General features: G+C 37.0%; 1 protein-coding gene across 3 annotated transcripts in view; it reads right to left on the bottom strand.

Annotated features, from left to right (window-relative positions):
* Positions 1 to 4,519: 4,519 nt before the first annotated feature.
* The window catches only part of FCHO2 (FCH domain only 2), a 94,517-nt gene continuing 73,135 nt past the window's right edge, over positions 4,520 to 25,901 (bottom strand). For all 3 annotated transcript variants that reach the window (XM_010582798.1, XM_010582800.1, XM_010582801.1), the window contains 9 exons: positions 23,274 to 23,377; positions 21,076 to 21,205; positions 16,333 to 16,444; positions 15,556 to 15,711; positions 13,282 to 13,414; positions 10,375 to 10,574; positions 8,111 to 8,175; positions 5,496 to 5,660; positions 4,520 to 5,258 (listed from right to left, as the gene is read on the bottom strand). In XM_010582798.1, the coding sequence (XP_010581100.1) occupies positions 5,236 to 5,258; positions 5,496 to 5,660; positions 8,111 to 8,175; positions 10,375 to 10,574; positions 13,282 to 13,414; positions 15,556 to 15,711; positions 16,333 to 16,444; positions 21,076 to 21,205; positions 23,274 to 23,377 (1,088 nt within the window). In that variant the 3' untranslated portion in view covers positions 4,520 to 5,235. The remainder of the gene's footprint in view (positions 5,259 to 5,495; positions 5,661 to 8,110; positions 8,176 to 10,374; positions 10,575 to 13,281; positions 13,415 to 15,555; positions 15,712 to 16,332; positions 16,445 to 21,075; positions 21,206 to 23,273; positions 23,378 to 25,901) is intronic.

The following is a 25,901-nucleotide window of genomic DNA, read 5'->3' as shown; positions in this document are numbered from 1 at the left end:
TACCTAGAGAAGTTATGCCAAATTAACAGTTTGTCTGAGGATGAGTTTCTTGTTCTAGATGTAGAAGATCCAATTCTTAAATCGAGCAATCATCTTCTGCGTTTTAGACCTTAAATAAAACTAAATTTATTCTGTCTTCTCACTAGAAGTGGACATCCAACCTACTGTTTGTTATCAAGTGACTCAGAACATGGAAATGGGATTTCAGCAGGAGAAAAGCTGCAGCAGCATTTGGCCCGTACATGGGAATAGATTGGTGAGACTTCGGAGAGATGTCAGCTGCAGAGACGGTAGATCACAGACTGCGACACTCCTCCTGTCGTCACATACTCGAGTACTTAGTGTGTGTTGTAAATCTAGGAACTACTCAGAAGCAAGAAGGGACTTGTACACAGAGGCTGAGGGATTCTGGCGGGTGGAGGAGAAACTTGCATTCAAGAATGAGGTCAGGTACTTAGTCAGGGGCTGAAAGTTGTGTCTGTTTGGACTTTGGTCCTCTGTCAAAATCCACAGTCCCGTAAGGCTCCAGAGGAATAGAGTGCAACACAAGTGGAAGGTAAATAACAGGTTTTGAGCTTGGGTTGTTGTGTTTTGTTTTGTTTTTCCCCTTCCTTCCCAAGTTGTATTGGTGCATTTTGCCTGGATGCAATGTCTTATCAGTACTAACACTGGGACAGCTTTAATATTTCTGTATTAGTGATGGCTATTCATATAACCTACCAATGACAGTAGTGGGAAGTGGAAGGGAAGGCTGTGGATATTACATAAGGAGTTTATCTAATTACAAAGCAGGAGGGGACATCTGGAGGGGAGAATCAGCAATTGTTGTAAAAATGGGCTGCTTCATTTAACCCCAATGAAGAAGGAATTAAGTCATTGCTGAACACATTACCATTGCTAACTTTCTGGAGCAGAAAACATGACTTAGGAAATGAGAACTTCAAGAAGACAGATTGGGTGATGCTAAGAGGAAAAGCTGAATCATAATCAGAGTGGTGTAGTTGGCATGATTTATGGTTTGTGATTATTAACCTATTTTTTAAAAAATAAACAAACAGCTGAGTTTTAATAATGGGAAAAAAAAGTTCAGTTACAGAACAAGGCTTTTTAAAAAGTACAGCTGGGACAGTGGCAAACAAAATCATACTTTAGGTTATAATAATTAAAATAACCATCCCACATTTAAAAACAGAAACAATGGATTCCAAAGGAAGTGAAAGCAGCTACAGAAAATGCAGAACTTGAGTATTAAATGTTTAATAAGTAATCCAGAAGAGGCCTCCCATGTTTTTAAGATTATTCTTTAAAGACCATATGCTTTCTATTGATTATTGAATGAACTAAGGGAGAACTTAAAAATCAACATGCCAGTAAACATGGTAGTGTAATAATATGCAGAGTTGAAGATAAACATTAAGTTTTCAATTAAGAGGCCTGGTAATCAGTCCAATCAAGGGCACCACACAGTAAATATGTTATTTGCTGCTTTAGTACCTTGAACTGTTTTTAGCTTACTCTATCCTTGGAGGAATTCCTGAGTTTTTTTCTTGCATGCTCTGAAGTAAAATTGCCCTTTCATGACAACTGAAATGGAAACCAATTATCTAGCAATTCCAAGAAAAAAAGGTACACATATATTAAGATGCCTATCTTAAGCTTCTCAAACACATAGGACCTGAAACGTAATCCTTTTTGGCATGATGCAAGACCTTCCTTTCTAGTTAGATAGCAAAACCCACCACACTTGTAACTCCCATGCTATTCCAGTTGATAATCAAATATCTTAGCTCCTTTAAATACCCTACATAAATATTATTTGGCAGTGGTAGAGGTAGTCAGTTATCCCTGAAAACCTACCTGATCATGTACTTAGATAATCACAAACCTGCTTGAGCGGTATAAATCCAGTTTATAGTAGTTGTGAGTCGTATGTGGGCACTGGCTTACAATAACAAAAGTCAAATGTTAACAGAAGTGCCAGAGCAGTGATCTCTGACACTTTAAGTTCAATGAATGTTAGATGAACTGAGCAGTGTTGTACCCTTTTACATCCCTAACCAGTAACTGAGGATGCTGGTGGAGTAGAAAGGAAATGGCTTGTGAACTCTCCATGCTCACATGTCTGTTCTTTGGCCATTGTTGAAGACAGAATACTGGGCTAGATAGACCATTCAGTCTGACCATTAGGCACTTGCATTCTTCACTCCTGCCTTCCAGCAGAAGATAAGAATCAAGCCCTTGGACTATTGCTTTTCAGCATGACAAGAATGGTACTTACTGCAGTGATATCCATTCAGCTGAGAAAGTCAATTTAATAAGTCATTACTTACAAAACTTATACAGGCTGTGGTATTAGCAGGAAGGAGACAGATTCAAACGCATTCGTGGAGTTTCAACTTTTGTTTCTATGCTCACAGCTTAGAAGGACTATTCTCAGACTGCTGAAGTAGCACTTAAATTGCCTATTTTGTTGGACTGGTGGAACATGAGGAATCAGAATTACTTTAATCTTGCCACTGATTTTTCTCCTGTGCACTCAACAAAGTATAGGCTTATTAAGGAAGTTAGGGAATGTACAGCATTGGATAGCACTATCTATGAGACAGCAGCTCATGTCTACAAAGTCGAGATTTTTTCTGATAAACATATCTGCAGTTTTGCTTAATCTAAGTTATTAATTAATCATATCAATTTAGCAAAGGCATAAGCCATTGTAGACATCTCTGGCATTCCAGTTTAGTAAAGATGCAACTCTTTGCAGAAGTCATCTTTTCACCCACCTTCGCTGTGGTGTTTTTTAAATATATAAAAGAGTTCGTATAGTAACTCTATCCCTTATCACTTAAAAATCAATTAACATTTTTTAAATGTTCAATACAGGCATAGTTTTGTTCTACTGTCTTATTGCTTAGAAGGTCTGTGGGACTAACTGCAAAAGTATAGGCAATATAAATCAGTATTTAAATTATATATTACATGTTTATTATGGGTGCAAATTTCTTTAAAATTTACATTTTATGAAAAATCAGAAGTATTTACAATTTTTGTAAGATAAACTTGTATGCTCTAATTTACAGTCTGACGTAGTAACAATTCATAAAAATTCAGATCCTTTAGAGTTGTGTTTACAAATTAATTTTCTTAGGAGGCAGCTACAACGGATATTGCTGTATACACAAGCAAGAACCAGCTTGCTACATATGGGTTTTTTATCAGATAGCTACATGTACTTTTTACATTGTTTTTGAATTTCTTTACAAAAAGTCTATATAAACTTGTATGGCTTCAAAATTGTAACCTGCACCCAATGCAAATGTATGTATAATCACCTGAATGAAGGCTAGTTTAAAAGTGCTGAAACATAACTACTTCATTTACCTTCAAAATGAAAGTTAATACTTGATTAAAAATAGCAATACAATTTGGGGTTTTCATTAATAAAATATTGTCATGTTAAACACAGTTTGATTGCAAAGCAGATTACAATTAAGATTCCAGTAAAAAGACGGTACCATATTATGAGTTAGAAATTTACCATTTATAAGATTAGCAAACTAAGAGCCAAATATACTTTTCCAATCAAATCTACAGTATGGTATGTGCTTAGTGCTAACAATGGAACTCCTGTCTGCAAAAGTTTGTAGTATACATTAGAGTTTATGTAGCCTCTACAAAGCTTAATTTCTTGTAAAGTTTCAGCAGTCCAATTCATTACTGGTTTTGTATGAATTAGTTCAAGCACATTTTATTGTTTTAATGGAGAATTTGAAATAGATACTGGTATTCAAAATGGTCATATGAAATTCCCATGTGCAGTTTATTGAATTATTTTGCTCCAATACTTGATTTTGGCATTGAAAAAACACTTGATAATACAAATACATAAAAGATTTCGTAAATTAGTGACTTGCTTTAAAAAACATTACTAGTATGTCACTTCCCTGTGCTTAGGCTGTGGCAAGCAGATTAGATGACAATAAAAATAGTAAAATTGGTGGTTATAGAAAAAATTTAAACTAATAGAAATAGCAGTACTTGTCATCCTGCTGCCATAAAATACCCTTCTAAAATGCTATTCCTCCCAAAGTACTATGTTTACATTCACATCACACAACCCTAAAAGCACTCGAAGTCCAAAGACTTGCAGTCAAAGTGAAGGGAAATGCTGTTTGCTTCTAAAAGTTTGCTTTTACCATATTCAGTGATTTTTCAGGATTCTCATCTTTGGTGACGTTAAAGTTACTATCTCAAAGTTTCCAAGTCCTGCATGATGCATCTTCCCTTTACTACAACTGTATTTATTGCAATTACCCCATGAGGAAGTAATCCAGTATTTTAAACTTCTTTTAAAACAACCTCCAGTTTTTGCAAATCTGCCTTCTACATAAATCCCAGTCAAAGGAATTTTTCGAAAGTTGTGTGTATTATACAAACACTGTGCTTTCTTGATGAAGAGCCAGACTTTGAAAAAGGAAGTGAGGCACATGAATAACAAATTGGATAGGCACAGGCTTTTTAAAAAGGCACAAATGTTATGCAATTCATATAAAAATAAATTAAATCTACAGCATTAATTCAAACAATCACAACGGCCATAAAGTTTACCAACTGCAGAAGTAAATCTCTGCTGTGTTTTGCAATTTTGTAACACATTGCACTTAGGAAAAAACCCCTATATAAACCAACTTACATGTTAATAATATATGATACATGGGCATCAAGTTACATTTCTTTTATACATCTCTAACTGGGCTGGTTTTGTGGCATGAGTGGATAGAAGAACTGCATGAGACTTTGCCTCTGCTTTCTTTAAAAACTGGCAATGAAAGAATCTGAAAAAATAATATTACTTATGGAAAGCTCAAATATTTCTTACTTGCTCTCCTACATTTTTAGGTTTAATGTTTACAGTATAACATACAATTTCATACTTTCATTACAGCTATGGATTACTGTTTTGATTTCATCTATATAAATTTACTAAAATTTCAACAAATTTTCCCAAATATTGCCATTGATCATTTACAGACAGTGTTGAAGTTAACTTCAGTGCTATTATAAAGTAATAAAGTTTGAAAAATGACTTTTAAAAGTGCATTTTCTGCTCTGTAGTTCAGCCTCAAAGTAGGTCAACATTTTGAAAAAATTAATGCATGTTAAAATAGTGTTTGAAAAGTAGAGAGGACAGAGTGAGCTGCTTGCACTCCTTTGATCCAATGACTTTTCACAAGTACGTCAGCAGTCTGCCATATACCGTCCTGCAAGATAAAGGTAGGTTTTTTGCAGTCAGTAGATAAAACAGATTTTGTCAGTATTTTCCTGGGAGCAGTTTGAGTAACTATGGAAAAACAAAAAACCTGTGAAACAGTTTTCAGTCATATTTTAATGAAAAGTAAGTATTTATGCATCACTTATTTAACAGTTTCATATTTTATAATTTAACACTGTAAAATATATAATATTAATTTGTATATATAAGCATGTCAGTGTCTTACCAGTGGCAAATCTCTTCTTAAGGAGGGAAAGCCGATAGCCAGTGCCTACAAGCTCTACATCTACTCCTGAAAGGGTGCTTCCTTCACTAATGAATTGCACTGCAAGTGTTGCTGGTTTACTGGGTCCTTCTGAAAGTTCAAATTTTGCCCTGAGGGATCCAGAACCTATAAAAACAACAAAACCGAAAAGCTGGTTGTTTTGCAAGAACAAGACAATCTCCCAAAATTTTTAGTAGTAAGAAGTGAAAGTAACATGGTGACCTTTGAGATCTATTCCTAGCGGCAGTCCTACATAAATTTCCAAAAGAGATGAGAGTAAAAGTCTGTTTTTTACAATAATCTGTTTAAGACAATGACTAGTGAATGATTTAAAGAGAACGATACACATTTCTGCAAGATTATACAGAATGTGTGTATCAGCCTGGTATTCACTTATTACCTGATTGGTTCCTATAATCATCATTTATGTTTGCTGCTCTGTAAGTACTTACTACCACCTAGTACATCAGAATATTTAAATGTTGTCACAATCTGTCTGGATGAATGTACATGAACAAAACCATTGGAAGAAATGCAGCTATACAGTAATGTACCCAGAGGAAAGAAATTTTTATTTTTCCAATAAACACAAGGTCTGATTAAATACTTTTCCCCACAAATTTCAGTTGATTTTTCAGAGACAGTGGTGAAGTGTCATCACTTTGATGCTATTATAAAGCAGTAATAGTTCAAAATTACTTTAAGTACATTTCTGTAGTCAATGCAAGGCATTTAAACACCACCCACCCCCAACATAGTTACTAGTCTCTTTTTCTGGCTCTTAAACAAGACTTTTCTGTTCTTGCAAAATATGCTGGGGAAAAATGAGATTTAAATAATTAGTAATGGAATAATGAAAGTAAAATATTTTTACTTCTTCAAAACAACTTGCTATTCCTAGTTAATAGGAACTGCTAAATGATGAGGAAAGTTAGTAACTGAAATGTTACTGGGGTAGAAGCAGGAATTAATGAATTAAATTGTTTTATGTAATGGCTTGTTCTGGATAAACTTGGCTTAAGGTCCATTTGATTTCTTCAGTAGGTCTGTCATAGCTTGGGTAAATTGGAACTTCTTTCCACTGCAAGTATGGAAACTCCTATATTCAAGTGTTCTGAAAGTTTGGTCTGTGTTTTATCTCTGTCTGCAACTGACAGCTCACATAATGTGTTGGACCATAAAAAAACCCAAACCTTTTTACCACCCTGTACACCAGAATAAAGAAGACTTGAAGACATTTCTCCTAATATTAACAGTGTGCAACTTGTCCCTTTTTTCTGTAAGAAAGACCAGCATAGTATTACTTCCTCTTACCTACTGAATTGTGAGTACTATGTGCTTATACTCAAAGAAAAGGGGAAGAAAGATGGTGCGAAGAGAAGGGAATATAGCAGAAACAGTAGGATATGTGCAAGTCTACTGAACACACACAAGATGCAATCTGTATCACTGCCAGCCCATTTTATGCTGCTCTGCAGGTATACAGTAACTCTCCTTCTGGCTGCATTTGTGTTTTAGTATGATTTTTGATTTTAAAAGAAGCTCCACAGTTTGGAAAAGGGAAAAAAAAGAGGGCTATCCCTGCATAATCGTAATGGAAGACAGATGGCAAAGAACTGTGAGATCAGTGAAGGACAAAGTACACCAGACTACAGCAACAACCTCAGTCAGATGAAATTCTCTCTCATTTTGTTTGAATGATGACCACAACTTTGCAGCCTTTGCAGGAATCGAAGTCTTCCCTTTCCCAGCTTGTGGCTATACTTACAAGCCATACTTACAAGCAAATCTGTGCTTTCATAATGCCCTTCACGAAATTCTTAACAGGGCTAAAAGCCTTTCCTTTATACCACGAGTTCATTTCTCCACAGAGGCTCTGAGGATGAGATGCTTCCCTTTGGGTCCTGTTTCTCTGCTTCAGAAAAACACTGCACCTGCAGAGGCTACAAGGGCTGTGCCATCAACTACACCTCATGGAAAGGTAGCTGGGCAGAGGACAACTATTGGTACCTTACAAAATGCTATATAAATTACCACTCTGAGCAGATGTGCGTAGATCCATTTTCTTCCTGGAGTTGTATATGGTCAAAACAAAGACCCTCAAAATGTTCTTCAAGAATCATCTATTGTTGAGTCTATCTCAGCACAGGACTTTTGGATGTTTTTTTTTTTCTTCCCCCAAGTTCTTCCACTTACCTCTTTCTACTTTATTTCAGTTGTCAGTGTGTGGGAAGACACAGATATTAAACACATTTTCCTTTGAATAACTGCTCATTTCCAAATAGCATTGATGTAATAATTTCTTACCCAGTCTAAACTATTTTAGAGCTACTAACTGCTTTCAGGGGGCTTCACTATTTTTCCTTTTATAGGTAATTAATAAATTTATATTTTGACATCTCACTGTTAATGGAATCTCTCAGGAGGAAATTAATTGAGAAGAAGGTGAACTGGTCAACAGGATACAGCATGAGAAGATGTGTAAGCAGGCATGAGGGCATAGAGGCTAAAATGATTACCTTTTTACTGTTAAAATTTTTCTGTACAAGAAGACAAAACAAAAGAGTTCAACTTGCCTCCATTCTCAGACTTCTCCGAAATGCTAGATATTTTCCAATATGCTTTCATCTGGTCTGCATTCCTGTAAGGGAATGGTAGGTTAGTTATAAGCACCTGTTTTAGCATATTATTTCCCTAGCTTTACACTAGTACGTTACAGACATCTCTAAACAGAGATTTATAAAAATACTTGATCGTTTTAAGGTAAGTTTGTGGAAAACCATACAAAGCAAACAGGAAAAGAGAAGGGTGTGTCTGCATTGCCGCAGAGCAGCGGAGCTCAGAAGCACACACCACTTTTTTATACAGTTAACACTGTTCTGTGCCCTGGCTACAGCTCCACAACTCAAACCCCTTTGTAGTCTCAAAGGGTACAGACAGGCCAATACCCCTGGAGCAGTTTGAAAGCTATGTCTTTGTGCGCCATGATGATGGTATGAGGGGGAGCAATGTTGTTTGCTCTCCCCTATGTAAGACTCGTGGCAGCATAGATTTTATTCCATTTCTGTTCTAGTAGAACTAGTTGGTGTAAGTGGCATAGGGTTTAAGCTAACTTCTGACACTTTAAAGGGGCAGAAAAGGGCACCAAGCACCAAAGCCTCTAAGCTGACAGGGCATTTTATCTCCTGGAGCACTTTGCAGCAGTTCCATCAAAGGAAAGTCAACAACATAAAGCTGTGAGCAGCATGAAGTGCTGATAGATTTGAAATTGCTTTTGGCATTGGTGTAGCTGGAGTGAAATGCTCACACAAGTAGCACAGATAGTAGCGGTTACTTGCAGGAGGTCACGTTATAAAACATTTCTGTTTAAAAAAACAAGACCCCACCACCCGATCCACTAGACCAAACAGGTAGCACACCACAAATACTAGAGCTGCCTGGGAGATGACCTTTTTTTTGTTGTTTGTTTTGGTCAGCTTTCCAGGCTCAAAATTCTGGCCCTGGGTAGTTGCCTACGTGAAAGAGAGAGAATCTGGGCTCAAGTCCCTTAATCTGATGAACCTGTAATGAAACGGTCACTAAGATTTAAGTCTTCCTAGCTAACACTAGGTGTTCTGGGTGGGCATTCCTGCTCTCACTCAGGCTTCGTTACAGAGGGGTTTATGGAGGAAGCCTGGGCAGGGAGACTGGCTTCACCAGAGGTTCTAGTCATGTTGTTCAGGCAGGGTAGTGAACCTGCCCTTGGCTCAGAATAAGCTTAAGGTCATTTGGTGAAAAGTATTGCTTCCCTGAAATACCAAGTCAAGAAAAACTCAGTCTTGCTGGGATTTTTTCCACTTCAAATGATACTGTATTACTACTTTGTCCAATTAACACATTTAAATGTATTGCCTCCAGAAACATCAGAACTTATCTGATAAATGGATCAGGTTTATTTTAATTCTGACCCTTGCTTTAGAAGGTAAACTGATCTATAAGTAACAAGGTTAACAAAGCCTGACTTCCTTCAACTTGGGATTGTTTGCCCTCTTTGCGTTAAAAAGACCCTCTTGGAAATAAACAGTCCAGGAATTAATGTTACAGCTCGGCAAGTACCTAGTGCTGCCAAACCACAGGCGCAGTGGTTGAATTCTGCTCACCTTTTGCTCCAGGGATATACTGCTCTGTCTAGTCCCACTACCTTCTGCTTGTTTTCACAAACTTGTAGAAATATAACGACCTGAGACCTGTGTCTCACTTTCAAGTGCTACAGTAAATGGAGGCTTAGAAGGTGGTGGCAGGTAGCTGCTAGTCAGATAATAATCTGCATGATGCTTGAATTGTGAGACAATGTTACATGGCTTCTGAAGAGCTCCTCAGTTACTGAGGTTTGTTTTAAAACCATTTCAATTAGAAGATAATTTTTGAGCTAGAACAATCAAGAAATCTTTTTAAGAACTGCATTTCTTCTACTCTCTCTAATATAATCCACAGATACAGATATATTTATACACACACACAAAATGTTATTTAACTATTAAGAGATTTTGGTTTCAAATTACTGTATTAAAAATGTCTATCCTGTCTATTGGCCAAAAGAAAGCAAACATTGGAAATCTCATAAAGGCTTGTATTATTACATGGTTGGAATGCGTGCATATTGTCTCATTTTAGTTTATGTGAATTGGCTGCACATGACCTGTTTCGGACCAGAAAATATCCTAAACATCTGATACTACACAGTTTATGAAGACAAAAAAAATTAGCTGTTTCTTCCAGTGAAATTTTTCAGGCTGTCTGTGACACTAATGAATACACTGAAATTAATCTGAAATAATAAAAAGAAAATGATTAATATTACCATTTTGCAGGTGGAAGTGATTGCATGTTTGTTACTCCTCCATCTACTGGTACCACAACCTGGACATTAGACAGCATACTAGGCACATTCATAGACTCTGGATTGTACTTATAATCCACTCTCACATCAGTAGTGCTAGCATTACATTTCCAGTAAGTTGCAAGATTCAAGGGAGTGGACTGGATGCCATTTGAAGATACCTATAAAAGAATAAACCATGGAAAGCAGCTTAATTCAAATACTCCCCGTTTGGGCAGAACTGGGGAATGATGGTAACAAATACAACTCCAAATCCTGACAAAAGATCAAGAGAACAATTGACCTCTGAGTCCTTAATTGCAGAATTCTGAAGACTGTTGCAGCCTAAAATAATTCCTGTTTGTTTAATTTTAAATTTAAATAATTAAAGAAGTTTAAACTCCCTCTGGCCCATGAGGTTCCTTCCTGTTCTGGCTTTTATAAGGCAAAATAGTTTTGTTTTACTCTTGTGTTCTGCCTCACACCAGAAGCATGCTTGCAGCAAAATGACTTCATCCTTAGCAGTTGTGTGCTATACCAATTCAGCTGCCCCAGCAGCAGAGGGCAATACCTGTCATTATGGGACAGGCAGCCAGCAAAACAGTTCTTGCCTACTCAAAGCATTATTTTCGTGCTGCAGGAGGTTTGGACTCTGCTTCTGTAGCTGAGCTTGTGCTACTGCCCTGCTGCATCTCTACCACCTTCCTAGTCTATCTGAGGAATCTTCTATGTCCTGGTGTGCCCTCTCGCCTTTCCCTGGCAGCCCAGAACCTTTTCTATCAGCCAGGCCTTCCACATGCCAATGCCTCAATTTTCCCCAACAGTAGAGATCTTAAATAGATATCATTCTTCCACAGTACTCATTCTGCAATTCAAAGAAATGTTTTGTTCCATCTTTCTCAGCAATTCTGTGTGCCTAACATGCTTTTTATAGATTCAGTACGCCAAGATTTTAAACTATATTGGTAGGATGTGGAAACTACAATGGTATTACTAGCTAGACTGACAGGCTATTTTGTTTTTTGATGTAGACAGTTTTCTCAGACGTTCAAACACTTCAATGCAGGCCTAGCAAATATCTGTTCTCCCTTTGATGTGAGTCTGTCTGTCTTGAATTTTCGTGAAGATTTTTTATTGACAGCCAGAACATCTCCTCACAGATTCACAGAATAGTTGAGGTTGGAAGGGACCTCTGGAGGTCGTCTGGTCCAACCTCCCTGCTCAAGCAGGGCCACCTTGAGCCAGCTGCCCAGGACCACATCGAGACAGCTTTTGAATATCTCGGAGACTCCACAACCCCTCTGGGCAACCTGTTCCACTGCTTGGTCACCCTCACAGGAAAAGTGTTTCCTGATGTTCAGAAGGAACCTCCTGTGTTTCTGTTTGTGCCCATTGCTTCTGGTTCTGTCACTGGGCACCACTGGAAAGAGCCTGGCTCTGTCTCCTATCTACCCTCCCTTCAGGTATTTATATACATTGATGAGATCCCCCATAAGCAGTCTCTTCTCCAGGCTGAACAGTTCCAGCTCTCTCGGCCTTTCCTCACGGGAGAGAAGCTCCAGTCCCTTCATCGTCTTTGTGGCCCTTGGCTGGACTCCCTCCAGTATGTCCGTGTCTCTCTTGCAATAGACAACCCAGAATTGGACACAACACTCCAGGTGTAGCCTCACCAGTGCTCAGTAAAGGGGAAGGATCACCTCCCTTACCTACTAGCAATACTTTGCCTAATGCAGCCCAGGAGACCATTTGCTGCCTTTGCAGCAAGGGCATATTGTTGGCTCATGTTCAACATGGGTGTCCCCCAGGACCCCCAGGTCCTTTCCTGCCAAGCTGATTTCCAGCTGGGTGGCCTCCAGCATTGTTATATCAGTGCACGGGGTTGTTCCTCTCCAGGTGCACTTCTTCTTGTTGAACTTCATGGGGTTCCTGTCACCCCATTTCTCCAGCCAGTTGAGATCCCTCTGGAGGGCACAATGACCCTCTGGTGTATCCAGAGGGTCCTCCTAGTTCAGTGTCATCAGCAAGCTTGCTGAGGGTACACTCTACCCCACTATCCAGATCATTAATGAACCTGTTAAACAGGACTGCAAACTTAGTATTGATCCCTGGGGTATACTGCTAGTTACTGGCCTCCAACTAGATTAACCGTTCAGCCAGTTTTCAATCCACCTCAGTGTCTGCTCATCCAGCCTATAATTCACCAGCTTCTATATGAGGATGCTGTGGGAGACAGTGTGAAAAGCCTTCCTGAAATACGTATAATAATAATAAAATAATAAATAATCCTGAATAAGTAGACAATATCCACTGCTCTACCCTCATCCACCAGGGCAGTCATTTCATCATAGAAGTTTATCAAATTGGTCAAGCATGACTTTCCCTTGGTAAATCCATGCTGGCTAGTCCTGATGTGTGCCTGCAAATGGCTTCCAGGATGACAAGTTCCTTTATATTGTGAGAGGTCTGAATGTCATATGTTCTCATATATTACAATTCATCAGCTACAGCACCCCAAACTGATGCAATTATAAAATCAAAACCAGTACAACTACAAACTCAAACAACCCCCCACCAAATCCCCTAAATTCAAGGAAAATTTGATTTTGCTCACACATACCTAAAGAAGCAGTGTTTGAAGTTTGTACACATGAATTGGAGTGACGTGTGAGCAAGCTGAAACTGGTCATGAATCCAAGGGAATGACATGAAGCATAGCAGGAATGCACTAAGCTTACGCATTGTAAACAGTGACATACCCAGAATTGGTCTAGATGAGGGATGACAGTTTGTCTGCATGCTAGCAGACAAAGAACAATTCTTTTAATTTCTGTGTAGATATCAAGTCTGCCAGAGTTCCTTAAAAAATTCCAAGCGGAAAGAAGTGTTTACCTGATACTTTAAAACATCTACATTGTAATAGGATGCAGATGGATTCTGCTCTGATAATTTCTTGAGGTAGACAGTTATAGCTTGCATGTTCATCCAAAAATCCCTAGTACTGGAGTCACTTTGTGATTGATCACTACAAACAAAAAGAAAGGTAGGAGTCAGAAGGCAACACTGAATTTTATTATTTTGGATGTCTAAAAATTAAGATTAGATCTTTCCAGTTCTTCACTATTTCAAGCAAGAATTTTTTCTAATACTTTATAACACACAATCAAGACAAATTAACTCCTTGTTGTATCTGGTAAAAAGTCTCCTTCCAGGTTGTGGGGCAGTGAGTTTTCTCCACTGATGATCTCCATCACAAGATGGAGTTAATGCTGAATTTGGATTTTACATTTAATAAAATACAATTTTAATACAATTAGATGCTGTGAGGATGTGTGGGAGGTGGGGATGAAAGTGGTATTTCAAAATGAACATTATCCAATTTGGTATAAAACCTAAAATGATAATTAGCTTGGGTTATGACATAGATTCACTAATGCACTGAATTAAGCTTTGTGCTGTATTTGTTACCATACTTTCATATAGTTGTAGAGAGTGTAAGATTTCAAATTTTTTTCAGTTAAAAGTGATTTTCAAATTATTATAAACAATTGTTTCTGAGATACTTATAGTTGCATTTCACCTTAGTAACAATTTATTATATCACTTCAATATGTAGACAAGAGTGCGCATGACTGCAGAAGCAAAATCCTGTTTGGGAGCTACTGGAGCATGGTGTTCTGCTGATGAAGAATATTTTCAGCTCTGGTTGCATCAGGTTTATTTTGAATAAGGATGAAGGTTTTAAGAAAACTGACTCAAAACCAAAATTCAAATCACTTCAGAATCAAAGACCTCCTCTGAATGTCTGTGGATGCAGTGTAGAACTGCATCCATCCCTAAGAAGGAGTGCAGAGTGTGTGGGCAGATTGAAAGCTGACAGTAAATATGACTGCAATGGGTTGAATGTCCTAGAACAGTGACTTACATACCAGTAGTCTGTCCAATTTACTTAGAATTTTGTTCTCAATACTATTGTGATTAATGAAATTTCCATTTTCAGTAAAATATATAAACACTTACTTATCACTACAGAGATCTTCCACAATTTAAATAAATGAAACCAGTAGTAAAATCTTTCTGCTGCTCCACAACCAAGTGCAATTCAAATCAGAAATTCTGACATCACCACAAATATCACTCTCATTAAAAACTTCAATCTCAGTAAAATACCAAGCAAATGATACCCTTTGTAGTATATGATGAAAAGTCAAGTTATTACTATATGGGTTTAAATTCGTAAATATCTGTTACATGCATCTTTTCCAATTAGAGGTGAAGTGTTACAGCACTCAGACAAGAATACTACAAGAATACATTTTCACTTTTTTGCAAAACATACTTTTTCAGTATAATTCACTTGGTCAGATAAAGCTCTGCTAACATTTCAGTTATAAACTGTCATGTCAAAAAGAGATTAATTTTGTATGAATCATTCATTACATTAAGTATGAATGATCAAAATGAAATTAAATACAAAAGAATGGATGCATATATTTGATTCTTTATTTCAGTAATTTAAAAAATGTAGCATCTAAAAGCATTTAACTTGTTTTCAAATTATTTCTCCAATAAATGAAATAGAAACTGCTCAGCTGAAACAGATCTCTGCTAAATAATTACAGCTTTTATTATTTTTTTTTTAAAGATCTCCAAGTGCTGTGATTTCAATGATTATCCTACATCAGCAGGCTTTTCTTCTAAGAATTCTCCCAAGCATGCTGCTAAACACCTGAGAGATACAGTTATGTAATGGATCTGATCTACTGTAGAAATGATACAGCTTAAAAATATGCTGGTAAGTGACAAATGAGATCAGGTGTAGCTTCTACTTCTTGTTTTCCATTTAAGGCTACTGTTTCATCATTTAATCTTACCATTGTTACTACTGTATAAAGAAATAATTTATAAAATGCACGTAAAAACACAGCTACATTTACAAACTATTTTTTATGGTTCCTGTTATACCCAGCCCAAGTTTCAAGTCCAGTAATCACTGAGATTTTTAATGGTGGCAGTGGAGAACTAAGCTCAACAAGATTAGTTCAGGAAATTAAATTATGTATAAGCAAATCAACAAGACTGTAGAGAATTCTGATGTACATATACAACAACTCACACTTTACAAATCATGTAATTTACTACTATGTTAAAAAAAACCCGCAAAACCTGTATACAAGTTGTGCATTTGGAAGAATCTGCTCTAGTTTGCTTGTGTTTTTCACTCTGAAGCAGAGCACAGCTGGAGATGGGTTGCTGGTGAAGACTTTAATAATCCCACTTGGGAATGATACTGTCATATCACCAGTAATCTTCACAATACATCTAGAAGAGAATGAAAACATCAGTTTCATTGCAACTCATTAACTGCCTAGTTTTAGTACTAATACTAATACTAATTTTAAAGCAATCACTTTCACAATCTGATGAACTGAATTAAAAACAGAAAATCAATTTCAAATGAGGGTAATGTGACAATGTACTGCCACTTTCAACTTGGAAGTCAGGTGAAATAAGTAAAGAAAAAAAGTTTAGCTGGTTAAGCATACAGTAGTCTTGGTGGATATTTTTTAGGCTTTGAAAACATGGCACAACTATGCTTAGGCCAAGGCCTAAGTAGGATAGCAAGGGATGTGACAGAGGGAATGAGGTGCTTTTACTTGCCCAATTTTACACGTAGCACCTATCTGACTATGATAAAAACCCTTCTCATTTTCAGTGTTCTCATTGAACACATTTTTATAAAGCAGGGATATATGAGCTCCTAGCAGGATGCAGGCCAATACAGAGCAATAAACCACTGTTGCCACTTATACCAGGGAAAAAAACCTCCTTTGAATCCCCGTTCTAACATATATACATTTTCCCCCCAAATATTAAAAGTAAAACCAGTGTGTTTTCTTATTGTAACTTATTACATTCAAAACAATTCACTATTTAACTAACTTTGTGGGATCTGCTCCTTTAAAGTACGCGTTAACAGATTCAGTAAGGGCTACTGCAACAGGCAAGGTGTCCTGGTTTCCAAGGCTGACAGGGCTGGGACCACGTGAAACACCTAGAATACATACAGTGTATAGGTTTAATTTTCAAAAAGCTTAGCAACAGATTTCAGAATGGTTGACTACATCTGTAATTTTCACAAGAGGTTACTACCATCAAGGTCACAGTAGCATCTGAAGTATTACCTGAAAAGTGTGTAGAAAAATATAAACATAGTACAGCACCACTGTACCATTGAAACACTGCTTAGCAGCCTAAGAAAACAGGACTACAGTATGACATTATGTAAATGGACAGACACAAGGAAATACATGTGAGACAGAGAAACACTGCATTAAAATGGCTACTGATGAAAGTGAAGTCAACAGATCCAAAGGAAATTAGATATTGACTAGAATACTTAAAAAAAAAAAAAAATCCCTACTGTATGCTTATTGTATAGAAAAAGGTATGATAAAATGGTCATGGAAATGCAAAGAATTAATTTACAGTATGCATGAACTTAAATGCAAATACATTAATATTACCACACATAAGTGAACAGTTGAATATTCTTTTACCTATTTCAGCCAACAAAGATTACAATTCCCAAGCAGAAATTTTTGGAGAATCCTTCACAGATGCCTGTGCCAACACAACACAGTTCCAATGCATAGCTATAAAAATCAACTCAGACTTCATGCTAAGGCTTTTTGAAATGTGTGTGTACAACTGACAAAACCAGTTGTCATGGGATTTTACTTTTCACCAATTTTCTATATGTGTACTGAATATAGAAGATAATACTGGAAGGTCTGTCTTTTTATTAGTGCAGTAGTGTAGTGGAGAGCATCTTACTAACTTTTTGTGCCACTGCTGAAGTGGCCTGTATCACATAATATTATCCATCACAAAGGAGACACAATCTTTCTCGTTTCATGAGCAAGTAAGACATTTTTCTTTCATATCATAAAGTAGAAACAAAATACTTCCATATAATATTGCTCATGGCAAACATCCTATTTGCTCTAAAACAGTGGCTGTGCCTTCTGAGGTTTTTCAGAGTAAAAAAGGAAGTTGTGACCTTGTTCTTCACAGAAGGTCTAACATGAGATACTAGACCTTAAATTCAGAGATAAGTGAAAGAAGTAGTAACAACAATAGAGTAAAAGACAGGTGTTGGTCTAATTCTACTACCTCACACCTCACCCTCACTCTCCATCATGATTTCTTGCCTAAGGTAGTAAAATGTTCAGAATACTTCTCAGCACCATGAAAAAAATCTCACTGCAACATTTAGGCCTCCTTAGATCAAAAATTATACTCTAGTCAGCAGTGTTCAAAAATTCTTAGATGAACGAAATATTATGACACTGGCTGCAAAACTCTAAGTTATTTACTTTTTTTAATATGAACAATAAGTTGGTTTTATTTATTCTTTCAGACAACACATGGGCCATGTTTCTAAAATTTTTCTTCTCTCACTGAAAACTACCAGCAAAAGCTGTGATTCTCAGTAGTCTCAGGAATCCAGAAAGCATGACTTCAAGAAGCAAATGTGCAGTAAAATAATGAGTTAACAACAGCCAGAATTCTGTTTGGTGAAATATTGAACTCCAGAAGTATTCTCCACTAAAGCCAAAATATGCACTCAATGGATGTGGCACTATGTTTGCTGGGGTGTTTTACTGTCTTTTTCCCCAATTTACTAAGGAACAAGAAACAATTGCAAAGCAGATAGGAGGTGATTACCCTGCATTAATTATACCAGATTGTTTACAGATGTATACATTCTTTTAAATTCTTTTACTTATAATGGCCTTCTGTATATTTTTATATTGATATTTGAAAATTATACAGAGTAATGCAAATATATAAATGATATTCCTATCAGTAAAAGACAAATACTGAATTTTTGTCTGAAGAGTGAAATTTATCAGGAATAACACCACTATTTTTACTTTTTGGGGGGAACACTAAAGCAAATATATATATCTCTCTATATCTATCTATATACATTTCTGACATGTATTTAAGGGACTACAAATGAGATAGTTTCTCTCTTACTTGCTCTGCCCCCACTGTTCATCACCTTTTGATTCATAAAAATCTATGCGTTCTCCTAAAAACCAATAAATTGAAACAAGTGTAACCACATAACCTAAGTCTGGAAGTCATTGTTTTGTTGCCTTGCTGCTGAAAATACAATGCAATGCAGTGATATCCAGCTTCAGGGTCTTCCACGCCTGCTGCAAGCTCTCAGATGGATGGGGCATCACAGAGCTGCGCCAAGGTGGTCTAGCTGCATTGCAGGCTGCAGCCCAGCTCAAGGCTCCAGTTCTAGCACCTTCGGCAGTAACAGCAAAGCTGGCTTTGAAACCCTGCCACGTGCCTCAGCCCCAACCACCATTAACAGCCCCTGAGCTGTGCTGACACAAGAGCTAGTGACACAACCATGCAAACAGGTACATTGACACAGTCAAGGAGGTTGCCAAACTGCAGAATAAAAGACTGCATCATTGGTCATAAAAAGGGCAAATAAATAAACCTGATCAAATGGTTTTAGTTCTGTTTAGAAACAAAGATTCAGACAATTTTAATATTGGCTAAACAGCTGTCATGAAAATAAAATTTAGTTTTTAAAAAATATTACCTTTATTATGTGTATCTTCAAAGATTTGTATTATAGAGAGAGACATTTTTACCTACTTGTCTTACGAGAATAAGGATTGTCAAAGTAAAAATGTATTCACTTCACTTGAAAGAAAATAGCAAAGACAAACTGAAGAAGCAAGACCAAGTTTCAGGTTGGTTGGGGTGAGAAAGGTAGAGACAGAAGATTACGTTATATAAAAGTGGTTATATCAAGTTGTGGTGATTTCAGCAACATATAACTTGTTAAGTAGTTGAGCTTCCGAGCTACTTGTATCTGCCAGGTACCAGAAATAGCTGGAGAAACTTGTTTCAAAAGAAATACAATTTTATTAGGTGTAGTGTATTAGGATGATTAGCTGACATGTAAATCTGCTTTAAGTACAATACCTGGTGGTGTCTCACAAAGCTTTTCAATTGTAGGAAGATTTCCAATCAAAAGATCATCCTCTATTACATTTAAATGAAACAAAACATTGCAAGAGAACAAAATATTTCAAGCAAAACCAGATGTTAAATAATTAAGATATGTAAAAATAATTTGCAAATTAAAATAACGCTAAAGCATAAAAGAAACATTCAATTATGCATGCTTTAAAGTTCACTTGGAAAAAGATAATTAGAGTCAACTCTCCATTATTCAGAACAAATGGAGTAAGGGAAACACTGGACTGTGCAAAAGTCAAAAGAATACAGACAGCAGTGCAGAGTATATCCTCATGCCTCAAAGTCATTCAGCCATCTGCACTGTCCTTCCCAGCCTTCCAGGACTATTTAATTCATACAGTCAGTGCATATGGAACTGACCTTGTTTATTTTTGCTAGGCCAGGTTAATGACCATGTCAAACCTCGGTGTCAGCACACACCTCCTTACCTCTGCCCTCACCTCACGATCTCACTCTGTCACTGTCTCCAACAACACACACACTCAGAGCTGGGGCTATTGATGCTGCTGCCACCAACTTTTGGTTCCTTGGCACCAGTGCTGAGGCCTAAGGATGTGAGCCTGGATGGACTTTGGCAACCAAAATATCAGTTATCTTTCTGTAATGCTTCTCAGCATTTGGGAAACTGGTGGACACTGAACTGTAGCGGCTAAGGCTGGGCAGACCTTACTAGCTTTGATCCTGCACAGGGTTGAAACAGCTCCACTGCTTTCAGTGCAGGACTGCCCCTAGAACCTGTGCAGATGCTCTCCTGAGCTGCTGAGCCTGGGTGATGAATCCTTGGCATCAGTAACATTCACAGATAACTGAGTGTTAACTCAAGAATCTGATTTAACTTGGGACTAAAGTGCTAACAGTGTTCAGGAATGAAATACTTCAGTTGTGCTAAAGAAAGAAGTTAAAGTGTCTTAAAAAAATGCAAACAAACAAAAAAACCCCTAATAAGTTTCCTTTCCATTTTTTATAACCAAATATCAAAACTGAAGGACTTCCCTTTAAAAACATAAGAAAACCTTCTGAAATTAGTGGCAACACATGAAGACTAATTTGCTTTTCATCTTCATCTTTTTTGTTTGTTTGTTTTGCTTATACTAAACACCTCTGTTTAGCTTATATACTTCACAAACTTGAAGAAAAAGGTGCATTAGTTTCATTTTTTTGAAAATTGCTATTAGAGGATAACAAACAAAATAAAAAGAACATAGAAGAACTCAATTTTGTGAACATTTATATTCATTCAAATTTATTAGTATCCACAAATATTTCTGCACCTATACAATAACATCTTCTGAACAAATAGATGACAGCATGTTGTGCTTGATGACTGGATATACAAGCATAACAAATAAGAATTCATAGAATATTAATTTTGAAAAATATTTCTCTAAAGAACATGCCATAATTGGATCTATGGTCTAATCTAATTAAATCCACTGCCCTGTCTCTCAGTGTCATTTAGAAGCAGGTATTGCAAAGGATGCTTGAAGTACCTAGACTGGACTCACATATGGAGCAACTAACTCCAATGAATGGTTTTCCTAACAGGTGGAACCTAGTGGCAGAATAACGCTATTTCTAAAATAAGTTAAAATGCTTAATTTAACTTACCAACTGTAGGCGTGTTTGCTGCACTGAGGGAAGCAGAAGAGGATATTGAGGAAATGCTCTCTGCACGTGCCAAGGGAGCTGCAGGAGGTGGACTTGAGTTGGAGGTCAACGGAGGGCTGAATGGCCTAGGCTGAACAAAAGAGATTACAAGAGTATTACACAAAGTGGTTTTAAAGAGATGAAAAAAAGACTATAAGTAGAAGAGTTCTTCATTTCATGCCACAATCAATTTCATAGTGTTTCTCAACATAGTTCCTTTAATGCTTTATCTACCCTAGTTTTTAGTATAAAACAGAGAACCCACATTTTCCATTGGAATCAATTCCATTATTTCATAGGTTATCATGATTAATTTTTTGCCTGGGTAGTTAAGTCTAATATATTTGATTATGTAGCAGCCTGTCAATAATTGTGTTACAACACAGTAGCAGAACCTAAGCCTACAGCCTTGTGTATGTGTGCAGCAAATGTGGATTTACAGAGCTAAAGGAGAGCTACTAACAAAGTGGAAGCGAGTCCAGCAGAGGGCAACTAAAATAGTTGGGTCTGGAGTACAAGAGAGAGGTACAGGCTGGAGGACCTGGGTTTGTTCAGCCTGGAGAACAGAAGCCTAAGGAGCAGTCTTTTACCAGCTGAAAGGGGGTATAAAGAAGGCAGAGTCAGGCTCTTCTCAAAGGTGCAAGAGCTACAGCAAAGAAAATTTCAGCTGAAATTAGGGAAAAAATTCTGTCTTATAACTTGTGGGACAGGTTGCCCAAAGAGACTGAAGATCTCCCTTTCTGGACATTTTCAAAACTCAGCATGTCCCTGAGCAACCCGATGCAATTTTGAAGATGGCCCTTCTTTGAGCAGGAGGTTGGCCTAGAGATCTTCAAAAATCCCTTCCATCCTAAATCTCTGGATGGTTTGATGATTCACTTAACTGTTAAGGTTAAGTAATAATCATTTTGGGATTAACCTATCTAAGAGGTACTGGAACACCTGAGGCATCTATTTTGGCTGGGTAACTGTTTTTTTGTTTTGTTTTTTTTTGTTTGGTTGGTTGGTTTTGGGATTTTTTTGTTTTGTTTTAATTTCGGTTCGATCATGCTTGTTGCTGTGTATGTGGTTTTTATACAGACTATGGGAATTGTAAAAGGAGTTGATATATAATGAAGATAACTGTCAATCTTCCAGTTGTACCCAGATAATAGCTAATTTCTAAAACAACAGTATAAAATGAATATAGCTTTGTGCAGAATCATACTTTATAGCAGAACAGTACCAGCTGAATTCTTCTTTTTAATTATGATGACATGAAGAACAGATTCCTTGGTCTAAGAGCAATTACTACAATTTTATATTGGAATAAGAAAAGAATCTCAAAATGAACCCTATTTTGACCTTATAGAAATGCAAAACAGTTTAAAAATGTTTCAGTTTTGTCAAAGCATAAGACCAGAATTTTGTCCGTAACAAGAATATGGTGAAAATATCTTGCTGCTTTGAAAGACAGCAAGAGGATCTTACCATGGTAACATTTTTCCAAGTCAGTAAGTCAAATGAAACCCAAAGAATCCTAATATTCACAGAGGAGATTAAGCGTGGCTTGGTCTGATACGCTGTCTGGGTATTTGCATTCTTTGCCACATTCCTTATCGGCAGGTGGACCTACTGCAGGCAGTGAGCAGAGATGCAGGCAGTGTGCAACCTCTCACTATCCTGATGGGCAGCTGCTGCAATCTGCCACCTCCCTTCTCCACCAACCAGCGCCAAGGGCAGAGAGAAGTCACAGCAGGGCTACTTGTGTCAACACATGACTGATAAAGATCTGCTTAATACCATTCATTCCCCAAAGCTTTGGTGATATCCCTGAATCAATGGAGCTTTGTTAATAACTTCAGTAATATTTTACATTTTGAAAACTTCAATCTCATACACATGCTATCCTTTCATTATCAAATTATTGATTTGTTCAATTAAAAACATTCAGCCGATGCAAAAATTATGTTTTGGACCTCAGTAGTTCTATTAAGAATTATTTTGTTATAGTAATATAGTTATGAACAACTTCCATGCCTATCTGGCAATGGTGAAAATTTGCTTATATGATTCTTTGAACATCAGCTGGAAAGTAACTCCACTGTAACAATATAAATGAATGGTGTATCTGAAATCAAGTTACAATGGAGAATTAAAAAAAAACAGTCAATACATACTATTTCATTAATCCCACTAAGTTTCCCAGTAGACAGTTTTGGTCTTGAAGCAGGCCTTGGAGGGGGTACAATGGTGCTTACAGAAAGAGGAGTTGTGGGCCTTGCTGAAAGAAAGCAAATTTAAGGAAATAAATTTTAGAAAGGTCACACTGAACATAAATATGTACTCACTTGAATAGAATAACTGCAAGTTATGTTTCTATTAGAAGTTCCTATTTTAGAAGATCCATTTTGTAAGATTTACCACTAATCATAAATGCTTTTAAAATAGGGCCATGTGATACCCTGAAAAGTGACTCTAAAAATGGCATCATGGGCTTTCTCCTTTTTTTTTTTTTTACACCAAATTTTGCCCACTGAAATCCCATTGACTTCAATAAATATACAGCAGCATAACAGGTAAATTACTTTGTTGATTGTAAGAACACACTAAGTCCTTATTATCTCTTAGCCAAGCTATCAGAAGTAAAAAGCAGTTAAAAAAATAGTGCCCCCATGTCCTTCTAAACCTAACAGAAATAACTAACAGATGGTAGCAGCAGTACAAAGATGCTACATTTACAAAGTCACTTTTCTGAATAGAATGAATAGAACTGTATTTTAAAATAAATGTTAGATGCCATCCAATGAGTACACCAGATCTAAAATTAACCTCAAAATAGACTGAAATCCTAATATATGACTATGTTGTTACAGTACATCCTATTATCTCCCTCAAATTATTCTGGATGGTTCTTTTTTAATTAAATCAGCTAATGTTATTTAAAATGCAACTTTTAAGTATTAAGTTTTCTCAGGCATTCAGCATAAGTCTGCTGCGGTCAAAGTACAGGAGTTTCATCAGTGACTTGGGAAGAAAAAAACTAGGCTAATACCAACCACATCCATCTTAGGAGTTGCAAACTCAAATGTCCCCAGATAAATTAACTTCTAAAACATCAGTCATTCCTGTAAAATTCTTATTATGTCCCAAGCTGACAGTGCATGCTAAACACCAAGTAGTCTGCTGCAGTACCACAGGTATTCAGTGAATCATGGCATGCTTGCCCAAATGCGCTTTACTGTGATATCATCAACACTTCAAAATACTGGGTGTTAAAAAAGAACAGTTTTAAATCCAATTTATTTAAATTTATTTAATCTGAAAATATCTATACAAAGCCATTTAGGAATGGAATTGGTTTTGCAAATTCAGTCACTTAAATTTTTGAGATCTCACTGCTGACATCCCAGAAAAACACATTCTTATTTCTAGAGAAGCAAAGCTCTGCATAGTTAAGAGAAAACAATGCTTTTAATTGAATAACTTGAATTTTTATTATTATTTCAAGCTGAATATTTACTTCATTGTCATAACTTCCAAGGAAGTTGGTGCTTACAAGCAGTTTAGTACATTCTAAGTAAAAAGATGAGTTAATTTTAACATCAGGTGAGTGATAATAACAAAAGAAAAATGAGTCCGAAGTTTGCTTTTTGGTGTCAGTTATTAGCAAAGAGCAGTACACAATGCATGCTTGCCATACCCTTATTTGTATGAGCACAAGAAGACACTAAACTATAGTCCAGTAGTGCTGAAGATGATGCGGAAGAAATTTCAGCAGCAGTGCCAGTTTCTTCAATGAATAATTGTTCATGGCATATAGTATTATTGAAAAGGTCACTTTGATCCTCAGAAGCACAGCTGTTGGAAGAATTCCCAAGCAAAGCAGAAGAGGCAAGGCAGGCATTTTCAGTTTTAAAATGCAATCTTTGGGGCTCCTTCTTGTCTGGGCTTGTGTGTCTAATTGTAAGAAGTTCATCAGCAAATGAAATCCACTGACTCTGAGACCGTGAAACACAGGATAAAGTACTGGTACTCCCTGATGGTGCTGCTGTAACACCAGATTTGCACAAAGTGCTGATGGTAAAGTCTGGTGAGGATGGGCTTGTAGACCCAGAATCTGTCTGGTGTCCAAGCAAAGACTGAGATACTCTACACCCAGGCAAATCAGTGGGAGATGAGAAGGAGCTCCTATTGTGCTCTTTCAGTGTAGCTGAAGAAAAAGGGAAGAATTGAAACTAGGACCAACACTGAAAAGATAAAAATTTCAATATTCAAAAAAGTATTCAATATCCACTGCATGAGGATTACTAGCCAGCATGAAAAATAATGGCTCTGGTAGGCTAAAAATCCCACCACTTACAAATAAAAGAAAAAAACCCCAGCCATATATCACATGTACTTCATTCACACTGCCAATCATGTCACTTTCCAGTTTTTAAGTAAACCAAAAAGTAATTTATCGTATTTTTCTCCACTTAAGGCCCTACTTCTCATGACTTTCCTTATTCCTCTAACTTCCTCCCTGTCTTGGCTTAGCTTCCTCTCATCTTTGTCTTTTCCTTCTTGTGTCCTACTCCATTTTTGTTTCCACTCCATAGTTTTCTGCTTTCATTTCTTTCCAAGTTATTTAATCAAACCTATCCTATTCTGTTCCTTCCAAACATTTTTAGCCTCTCACCCTTAACATTTGTAATGAGAAGGCCCAACATAAATGGCTGTCCAGTGAATGAATGAAGACAATGCAATCCTGAGATCTTGTCTGATATTCTTCTGTCTGCATCGACCTGTATCTAGTGAGTACCTAT

The sequence above is a fragment of the Haliaeetus leucocephalus genome, unplaced genomic scaffold, assembly GCF_000737465.1.
Source record: "Haliaeetus leucocephalus isolate CR32 unplaced genomic scaffold, Haliaeetus_leucocephalus-4.0 Scaffold849, whole genome shotgun sequence".
NCBI classification, from domain to species: Eukaryota; Metazoa; Chordata; class Aves; order Accipitriformes; family Accipitridae; genus Haliaeetus; species Haliaeetus leucocephalus.
Note: the sequence above shows the minus strand (reverse complement) of the source record. Positions and strands in the feature narration are given on the sequence as shown.